We start from the raw sequence: 11,474 nt of genomic DNA on the forward strand, positions 1-11,474 counted from the left end.
AGCCAAGTTGGCTAAGGATTATGGCGGCAAAATAAACTTAAAAATTGTATGGACCCATTATACCGACTCGCTAAAAAAACCTAATTTAATTCTTATATACATTATTCGCGCTTTACAGGGAGTGAGTAAGGGAATAGCAATTATGCACAGACCTAACGCACTCAAGGTATCAAATCCCTTCATATAAACGGCTTGTTTGTAACAACATCGTTACAACATTGTGGCAATTTCTTTCTAAAAATGTATCTAAAATAAAAAAAAATACTCTATCATTATTAAGCACCATCCTCACAAAAGAAAGAAATAGCAATATATTTACTCCTGTTATAATTTTGATTGATTGTGTTACACAGCATTAGCTCAAATGTTTACCAAAATTCGATTATAAATGACATATTTGACGACCCAATTATTTGCTTCATGAAGCGCATTAAAACGGTCACGTTTTCAAAGATCAAATTAAATTTTATCGGAAATCACTCGCAAATGCAATAATATAGTTTAATCGAAACGATGCCTAAATAGCTTAACGGTATATAGTGATTTGAAATTCGTAGGTTCGATTCTTATCCTTGAAAGTCGCGATTCAATGTCCGCTTCGAATAAAATCTAAACATTATCCAATACAATAGAGGTATGATGGTACCACTTAGGAGATATACTGATTCCACCCTTATTTTGTAATGTCGGTTAATAGAATAAAATAATGACTTTCATACTTGTACAAATAATAAACAATCCCGCCGTTTTTTGGCTGTGTGAACTTGGAACCTTAGCAATTCGTTTGTAGTAGCGTTAATTTCGTTTGTAGTACCTTCTATTCGTTTGTAGTAGCGTTAATTTCGTTTGTAGTAACCTCTTTTCGTTTGTAGTACCTTCTATTCGTTTGTAGTAGCGGTCATTTCGTTTGTAATAACCTCTTTTCGTTTGTAGTAGCGTTAATTTCGTTTGTAGTAGCGTTAATTTCGTTTGTAGTACCTCTTCTTCGTATGTAGTAACGGTTATTTCGTTTATAGTAACTCGGTATATCTCATTATCGTTCGTATTTATTTTGAGAAAGAAAAATAACTTATTTAAGAGTTTTAAAAAAAAATTTTTTTTTACTTAAATTTTTTTTTTTTTGCTTCAACTACAAACGATTTTTTTTTCACTACAATCAACTACAAACGATTCACTTCAAGAATCCACCATTCATTTTGAGTGTTGACAAAACTGGGGGATGAGTTTTTTTCGATGTCCTCTAATTTTTTGTAGAGCAAAAAATTTTACTACAATCAACTAACATCATTTACTTAACATACTTTTCTATAGTCGATGGTAGATTTAAAAGATGTTGCCTTTAAACAGAGTAGCGTTAATGAGCATTTCATAATTATTCAAATAAGTACCGCTATTTTAAATTCAATAATATTAGGCGTCATAATTTTGTACGTTTGCATTAATAAGTAATAAAAAAAGAATGTAACGTATTGTTTATGTAATTATATTTTTTATTATAAAAAGGTTTTATTTAACTCGAAAAGTTTGTTATATTGTTTATGTCAAATCTTATAAGATGAATAAATGAAGAACCACTTCCTCTTATCATAAGGAGTTAATTTTTAATGTTGATTCAGGATTATCTCCAGACGAATGAACTCATCGTCTTCAAAAAACGAGAGCATAAACATGTTCTTTGTATTTATCGTTTTTATTAGTGGTAGGGCTTTGTGCAAGCTCGTCTGGGTAGGTACCACCCACTCATCAGATATTCTACAGCAAAACAGCAGTACTTGGTATTGTTGTCTTCCGGTTTGTAGGGTGAATGAGTGAGCTAGTGTTATTGCAGCCACAAGGACATAACATCTTAGTTCCCAAGGTTGGTGGCGCATTGGCGATGTAAGCGACGGTTATCATTTCTTACAATGCCAATGTCTATGGGCATCAGTGTTCACTTACCATTAGGTGGCACATATGCTCGTCCGCCTACCGATACTATAAAAAAAAGCTGATATATGAACAATATGAAAAATAAAAGACTATATATATAATCAGAGATTGTGTGTTTGATCGATTTATTGATTGACGTCATTTATGATTTGAACCAATAATTTATTAATATAAGTATGAAATACATAACTCACAGTATATTTAACTATATAATAACTTTAATATTTAACTTATCGTTATTATACATCAGTAACCGAACGTTTCTGAGTTCGTAATAGACAATGAGCTGCTAATTCTATTCCATGTACTCCATGACATTCTTATTATAGAAAAAAAATCTTCACGTTATAGCGACGACATAGCGTCACTAATCTCGTTACGACGTGGACGTATGACGTCAGAGATTATTATTAGCTACCAGTAGTTTAAGAATACAATACTTAAATGGACGTGACGGATAAGCGCCCTTCAAGAAAATCTGGCGCCTTACACAGTCACATCACAGTTAATCGAAAAACGCTGGCACCATCCGATGAAGAAACGAAACCCTAATATAGTTAGAATATACCCTTGTCTATCCGTGTGTCTACCACAGCTATTACAACGAAACTAGAAACGAACTTATATATATATAGCATATCAACGAAAACAGAGATCCTTTGAAGTCATAGACGGCAAGTATTAATTCCAAAGATATCGCAGTTAATGTCAACGATATTAAATAAGTAAAAAAAATCTCGTACTAGACACACATATCACGGATGTATAGCATAAACGAATAAATTTAGGACTTAAATTGGAAAATCACACACACATTCATATTAGTTTTCGCCCGCTTGTTTGGGAGGGAGCAGATATAAGGTATAAAAAAGTAGCCTTTCTTGAGGTTCAAGCTTATAATAACAAACTTCATCAAAATCGTTTCAGTGGTTTAGCTATGAAAGTCTAACTCACAGACAGAGTTACTTTCGCATTTATAATATTAGTATAAATTAATATACATTAGTATTATAAAATATTTTCCATATAAATTACAATATTATGTATACAGGATAATAAAGCGAGGAGTGTCTTTGTTCTTTTTCGTGTAATATATTTTATACGTAAATTAAAAGTATCTGTTACCTGTCAGGTCTTTGTGTTGGCCCCGTCAGGGTTGTTCGCGGGTTATTCTTAGATTAAACGTCAATACTTTTTAATACCGTGTTGCGGTTTGAATGGGGAGTGCGCCGGTGTAATTACAGACACAAGAATCATCAAATCCATTAACTGATTAACGGTAAAAATAAGTAAAGTAACAAAAAAAAAGCCCGTAAATGTCTACTTGTCTAAAGCTGGAGGAGGTCTGGAGTTTATCCCATCACGCTGCTTCAATGCGGATAAGTGAGCACAAATGTGGCAGACACATGCAAGTGTATTCTCGTGGTGTTTTTTTTCACCAGCGAGAATAAAATGAATTATAAACTAAAATTAAACACATGAAAGCACAGTGATTGCCTTCATTTGAGTCAGCAATCATCGTTTGTCAGGAGTTCAGAACAGTGGCGGGGCAAAATCTAAATTTTATGGGGTCAAGATACATTTTGCGAGACCCTCTGCTTAGACTGAATATAAACATATTTAGTAATGTCAATATATCGTGGACCACAGCCACGTCAACCACGTCTTACACTGTCTCTGGTACAAAAAAGTATATGTGGTACCAAACATCTCCCGCATATAAGCGAAATACCCAATATATATAATAGGTGAATTTCCCATTACCAATGGGGGCGGAAAGGCAAAAACTAGTAATTTACAGAAAAATCGTTCTAATCTAAAACTACATCAACAGCATGAATAATACATAAATGTTATAATATATTTTAAAGATAATCACAGTTCGTGCAAGCTTGTTCTATAACATTAGACTTAAGCGTGTGGCGCCGACACAATGTGCCGGATATCCGTTTCATGATAGCTTACTTTAAAATAATGTATACTTTTTGTTATCAAACACTAAAATAAAAAAAACTGTAATAACCTAATCATATTAATATTAAAATAAAAATAAAAATTGTCATGCGTTTGTTTTGAAGGATTAAGAAATAATTAGAAATTAATATAAAATGGATGATGATAATAATAATGACGATATTGATTTCAGCCAAGGCGGCCATTCTCAAGGAAGATTATCCAATTTCGCAGGACATATCACAGTGAAACCCAAAGTTTATATATTGATCATAATCAGACCGGGATTGAACCCAGAAGCTCGGTATTTGCAGGCTTTTAAACTAGCCACTAGACTCGTGTTAGGATATTTTAAAATATCTAGATCGTAAGCAACAGCCCGTGTATATGCTACTTCTGGGCATAAGTATTCGGAATGAATACTTATTTACGAAGTAGGTAGGTTTCTTCGTGTACTCTTTACTGTCGAGCAATCCTTAATAATATAAACGGAAACGTGAGTTTGTTTGTTACGCTTTCACGTCTGAACCAGTCAACCGATCATCATCTTATTTTGCATACACGTTGTCAAGGAACAGAGAAGGACAAAGGGTAACAACCCCCCCCCCCTCTCATGGGCGAAGCCAAAGGCGGAAACTAGTTAATTATAAATCTGAATAAAGCCCACGAAAACTCGATTTAAATCCCTTATCTTCGATTAAGATCCGCTAAGACATCTACTACTCCATCATGGTTCTGTATATTGATTAAATATACACTTGAATTTTATTATTGTATATATTAATATTAACATTTTGCTTATAACTATTTTACATACCGCTTTCTTTTAAGAGAATATGTAAAATTGAACGAATATTATTTCCATACAATGTCTATTGTATAATAAAAAATGTTTTATGCTGATAAAAGTATTAAGGACGATATTGGGTCTGAAAGTTACAAATTAAAAAAAAGACGCGCCACAATACACTCTGTATGCGCATCGAGCGAAGCCATTGTTCGAAATTTAATTAATAAAAAACTCGACTTGGCAATACCCCGCTGATAATAACAATTTTTGACTATGGCTCCCAAAAAGGTAGAAATTCATTTTGACGTAAAAACGTAATAAACAAAATGAAACGGTAAAAAAATATCGCTACTGCCAAAATTGAATTTCGTTACTAAATTAATTACCAAGGTAATTTAAGTGGGTCGAACACGGTGCACTAACTGTGTGTATTAAGAGGTGCCTGTGATAAATTCTCACCGAGGGCCGGATTAAGCTTCGTTATAGAGGCCCTAGTAAGTCTCTGGGCCTTACGTTATACGAGTGGATACGTGGAGCACAACTCGTGGGAGGCAGCGGATACGTACGTGAAATCGATCCCACACCATCTCTAATATATGTCGAGGTCAGTCATGGCTGGCGTTTAATGGGAAAACATCGCACATAAGACGATTACTTGATTCCCTCAGAAATCGGGTGACTTCAGGATCCAGAAGTATTTGGTTAAAATTTAAGGACGGGCCTATATATAAGACGTTATTAGGCTTTTCTATTAAGGTTATTCTTAGTTTTAAGCTCCGTGCGTTTAAAATATAGCCATGTTTTCATCTCTTTCTCCCTCTCTCGGTCGGAAAGCACGTAAAGCCTCTTTACATCTGAACTAATTTCAGTTGTATCGGATTGCCATCGCACCGGACTATGAGCATGAGCCTGTATTAGCATGGTTTAAGAGTTAAGTATAAAAAAAACGTAGCATTTCATTCCTTTCTTAGTTTCAAGCTTGCTTCATACCAAATTTCACTAAAGGTTCAGTGATATAGCGCAACAGAAAAACAGAGTTACTTTCGCATATAATAACTAAGGTAATAATACTATGGTATAGAAATATATATTATGATACGGGTAATTTAAATAACGATTTAAAGAATTCCTCCGATATATACTACAATAACAAACTTATTACATAAATTTACATGTTTAATGTATGAATTTATCTAACAAATAGAAAATTATCAAAACAGTTACAGAGAAAAACTACACGTTTAAGTAACGCGCTTGTAACGACGCGACGAATAAACGTGGCTTATATAATTAGACTTGCGACGATATTATTGTAATTATAGCAGTAATAACGTAACAAACATTACATTTGTGAATTATTACGACAGAACTAATCAAAGATATCAAGATTAAACCATAGACAATTTACTACTTTTTAATGATTATTTGTTCCTAAGAATTTGCTTTAGCGTACAAAATGCGCAATTTAAGTTGGTCGGCCTGCAGCGCCATTCTGTAAGAACCCACTTCACCCGTTAAATGTTGACAACCAATTCTGATGCGTGTATTCTTGAAATGTTATAATTATTATGGTCAATGTCGCATACCACTTTCTGACATTTCACGGCCGTTTTTGACGGTGAGTTTTAAGTTTATTCAGAACTAGATCTCAACAAGCAATCCGCAATGCTCATAAAGAGAATTCAAAGTCTATCAGTTTCCCATCCTAAAGAGTATCTGTCAATGTTCTTGTTGCCAGATTAAAAATATAGATTATTATTGATGAATATAAAAAAATGACAGACACTCTCCAGTAATACTTAATAATAATTTGTATCACATCTAATAGTATAAATTACAATCTGACTTAGTCTTATAATTCTTACAGAAAAGCTTGACTGTATAAGGTTTGTCTTGGAGAAATAGCTAATTATATAGCTCATGCTACACAACAATTAGAAATTTGTAGATATAACAAATACAACACTGAAAATACATACAACGGGATAAATTACATTGTTCAACTTAAGCAATGCAATTCATAAAAAAATATTATCAGTAAATAGTTATGCAACTTTTTATGTTTTTCATAAAATAAATATTATTGAAATATATGCATTTGGTATGGAAATTCCAAGTTAAAATAGAGTTAACTTTGTATGTGTTATGTGATAAGCTAGCAGTTGTTACATATACACATACTGTATACATTATATGTAGTAATTGGCAAGAAAAAGTCATATCTTTGGAGCCACTGCCAGCCAACATTTTAATTATATATTTAGATAGTTACACTTGTTCAGGGAGATATATGTATTTATTTAATTGTAAAAATTATTCCAAAATAAAACGCATAATGATAAAAAAAAATTACTTACAATTGATCCATATATGGACACATAAAAATTATTACAAAAGGGATCATTAAAATTTATTATAACAAGAGAAAATAACAAAACAATATCAACTCAAAACTAAATTTAAAATATATTTCATAAATATATAACTGAAATTCGTGATAGCTTCGAAACGGCACATTACATTTTGGACAATGTCCAAATTAATCAATTTAAAAGTAGCTCACTAAGTAAGTCACTGCTTATAGTAGAAACAATTGGGATACATTTTTAAGTGCTACTCTCCTTTTATAATGTTTTATATGTGTTCTATATTGAATAGAGATTTTGATTAAAAAAAATAAATAATTCTATGAGGAAATATTTTATTTGCTATAGTCCAAGTGCAGTTAGTACATTACAGTAACAGCCTGTGAATGTCTTACTGCTGGGCTAAGGCCTCCTTTTTTTTTTTTTTTTGAGGAAAAGTTTGGAGCTTCCTCCTCCATGCTACTCCAATGCGGTTGGTGGAATACACATGTGAGAGAATTTCAGTGAAATTTGAAAGGTGCAGGTTTTCCTCATGATGTTTCCCTTAATCGTCAAGCACGAGATGAATTATTCTTGTACATACTATTTAATAAATAAGGTAGCCTTAAATGTGCATTATTTATCATATCATTTAAAATATTATAATAACTCAGTAGTAGGACTTTATGCAAGCCCATCTAGGTAGATACAATCCACTCTTCATATATTCAACCACCAAACAGCCATACATAGTGTTGTGTTTCAATTTCAATGATGAGTGAGTAAGTAATACTACAAACGTAAGGGACATAACTTCTCGGTTTCCAAGTTGGTGAAACATTGGCAAAGTTATGGATGTTTAATATTTTTTATGGCGCCAAAGCACCGGTGACCACTTACCATCAGGTGGCCCATAAAAGAAATTCTAAAATACAAAGAGAATTGGAATAAGTATTTCATTAATAAAAAAGTAAGATTTTCCATCATATATTTGGTTTGTTAGTCTTATCACTGTTATCTGTTAATGAATATTGCAGTTTATATGAACAATATTTATTTAACAACAATATTAATTTTTATACCTTGCATACCTAGTCAGAACGAATATAAAAATAATAATAAAACATTATGTTGCAGTTTTTTGATTATTACACTTATTTTTTTTTATTAAGTATTGTTATTTAAATTATCTCTTCAATATAAATAAAAACAAACATTAGTGTTAAATAACTATTATCACGAGTAAATGATTAAAAAGCGATTACAAACTTTAACGTCACAATTATATTTTTTTCTCCCAAACGTCATATTATTGCAAAACAAACGTTTTGAGAACAAACACAACTCAATGCTATATTTAAAAAACACAATAACTTGCGCAAACATCGTCAAATACAATGCCTAATTCACGTACCTCTGATAATAATGGAGCTCTGTCTAAGTGTTCTGAGGAAGCAAAGGCTGACTCGTAATAAGTTCCCCGGTTTCTGGATTCATATCTGGAGCCTCCCTCGTCCCACATCCGAGCTTCCAATTCATCAGACATTCTGGCGCCTCGATAGCCGCAGAATCTCTTCACTTTTTACACATTTTTGTTATTTTTAACACGGAAAAGAGATAGAAAACAACAGCTTACTTCTTTTAATTCGTTTTTTTATTTTATTTACACATAGGAAAATAATATTTGACACAGTTTTTATTTAATAAAAATACACAGTGCGACAGTAAAATTAAAAAAGACCACTATACTTAGAGTAATAATCACGACTGAAGGAAAATGAAAATGTATTATGATTGCCCGTTAGATGCTGGGTTGCTATCTACAAAATATTGTACAATAAAAAATACTGTCTAATTTGTATGTAGAGTAAATATGTCCAAAAACAGTAAGTTTTTAAGTCATATTATTTCTTTACTATCCAGTGACTATAAGAATAGTATTATTATATTACCTATAATATTATAATCATTTTGAATTAATAAAAAATTAAAAATACCTTGATTGTTTTAATTTTTTATACACTGGCACTTTTGACACTATGTTAAAAATTTGGACCTCTTACGCTTAGCTTACGCTTTCTAGCTTGGTATATATTGCAGTGATATTAAACCTCTTTAGTTTATATTATTTTATAAGTCATTTATTAATGTCATATGTCAAAAGATTATTTTCCGACTTACTCTCCGATTCGCGAATTATGCTTTAGCATGGACCATTAAAAAAAATACCTTAGATATTAAATAATCAATCAACTATAATATTTAACAAAAACAATAACAACTTATTGCGGGACTGTACAAATGAAAGAGACAGACACAGAAACAAACACGAGAGCGGATGCACAGCGCATTGTACAGATTGGTCATGGTCACCTTATTTCGCATCCTAGGGGCTCCCGTAGCTTCTGGCGTCTGACCAAGTCTGTGCAAAACAATTTCTGCCAACCTTCGCTGCCACCGCTCAGAAATCCGGACGGATCGCTAGCTCACAGTCCGCAGGAGAAAGCCGACCTCCTGGCTAAACTCTTTGCCGACAACTCTGTGATCGATGATTGTAGTGCGCAGCCACCAACAATACCTTCATGTGGCCACACGATGCCTGACATCAAAATCAGGCAACGTGATGTGCGTGCGGAGCTGCAATCACTTGATATACGGAAAGCTAGCGGTCCTGATGGAATACCAGCCATTGTGCTGAAGAAGTGCGCGGCGGAGCTGTCTCCTGTGTTAACGCGCCTGTTCCAACTTTCTCTCTCTTCGGGATGTGTGCTGGAGGCTTGGAGAAGAGCTAATGTGCAAGCGGTTCCCAAAAAAGGGGATCGGTCAGACTCGGCAAATTATCGGCCAATAGCTATCATCTCAGTACTTTGTAAGGTGATGGAACGGATTCTAAACAACCAACTGATCCATTACCTAGAAGATCGCCGTCTAATTAATGATCGTCAGTACGGGTTTCGACCAAAACGGTCCACAGGTGATCTTCTAGCGTACGTAACACACCTCTGGGGTGAAGCTATCGACAAGCATGGAGAATCGTTGGCTGTCAGCCTCGATATCTCCAAGGCTTTCGACAGGGTCTGGCACAGAAGTCTTCTCTCCAAGCTACCGGCATATGGTCTGCCTGCTCAGCTATGCACCTGGATTGCCAGCTTCCTACACAAGCGTAGCCTTCGTTTTTTAGTAGATGGTTGCGCTTCACAATTCTATGTAGTGAATGCTGGGGTCCCCCAGGGATCTGTGCTATCTCCCACACTCTTTCTTTTGCATATCAATGATATGCTCTCCCTTGGGAACATACATTGCTATGCAGATGATAGTACAGTGCATGGTGGATACCACGGACGCACAGTGGCTGGGCGGGCGGAAACTGAGGAGAGGCGGGAGAATCTTGTCATTGAACTCGATAGGACGTTAGAGCTCATTGCCAAATGGGGTTCTGATAATCTTGTTGAGTTTAATGCCAAGAAAACACAGGTATGCGCTCTCACAGCGAAAAAGTCACCATTTTACCCTCATCCCTCCCTCTGTGGCATACCGCTGATGATACAAAGCAAAATCGCCATGCTGGGGATGGACGTTCGCTGCGACCTTAGTCCAAGGGATTACATCGAGGCTATTATAAAAACAGCTTCACGAAAACTCGGAGTTCTGAACAAGGTGCGGCGTTTTTTCACGCCGCAACAACTGTGCCTGTTATACAAAACACAGGTACGGTCTTGCGTTGAAAGTTGCTCGCACCTTTGGGATGGCTCCGCTAAGTACCTACTGGAGGCCTTGGACCGGTTGCAGCGACGTGCAGTACGCATTATTGGCGACGTAAAGGTCCCAAACACCCTTGAACCTTTACAATTGCGTCGCGAGATAGCAGCACTGAGCGCTTTCTATCGACTGTATCACGGCGAGTGCTCTGAGGAATTATTCTCTCTAATTCCTGCTTACCCTTCCTTCTTAAGTCCACGCGAGCTGGTTCTCGATATCACCGCCTAACTGTGACATCAATTCCATCGCGCACAAAGAAATTTGGCAACTCCTTTCTTTGTCGCACTACCAAAAAATGGAATTCCTTACCAGCTCACGTGTTCCCCTCCTCATACAACCCGGGTTCCTTCAAACGAGGCGTGAAGAGGCATCTTGCGGGCCGGCAAGGCGGTGACGACTAGTACAGAACATTCTTCCCGACTGTACTGGCCGTCGTCGCGTTTGGACTCTACTTCTTCAAAAATGCTAGTTATGTTGTTTATTCTAAAATAAATAAAATAAAATAGTGTTGCCAGCATTTAATCCTAAGTATCTTTACTACTAATACAAACGCGAAAGTAACTGTGTCTGTTTGTTACGCTTTCACGGCTAAACCACTGAACCGATTTTGATAACATTTGGCATGAAGCAAGCTTGAGCCCCGAGAAAGGACATAGACCACTTTATTATACCTAACACTAATGCGAAAGTGAGTTTAT

The 11,474-nt window shown here is 35.1% G+C and overlaps 1 protein-coding gene across 1 annotated transcript in view; it reads right to left on the minus strand.

Moving 5' to 3' along the window:
- LOC126777079 (zinc transporter 2-like) overlaps positions 1-8,771 on the minus strand; it is a 48,222-nt gene extending 39,451 nt beyond the window's left edge. The window contains exon 1 of the mRNA XM_050499960.1: positions 8,432-8,771. Within this exon, the coding sequence (XP_050355917.1) occupies positions 8,432-8,563 (132 nt within the window). The 5' untranslated portion in view covers positions 8,564-8,771. The remainder of the gene's footprint in view (positions 1-8,431) is intronic.
- Between the last annotated feature and the right edge of the window lie 2,703 nt (positions 8,772-11,474).

Source organism: Nymphalis io, chromosome 22, assembly GCF_905147045.1.
Source record: "Nymphalis io chromosome 22, ilAglIoxx1.1, whole genome shotgun sequence".
NCBI classification, from domain to species: domain Eukaryota; kingdom Metazoa; phylum Arthropoda; class Insecta; order Lepidoptera; family Nymphalidae; genus Nymphalis; species Nymphalis io.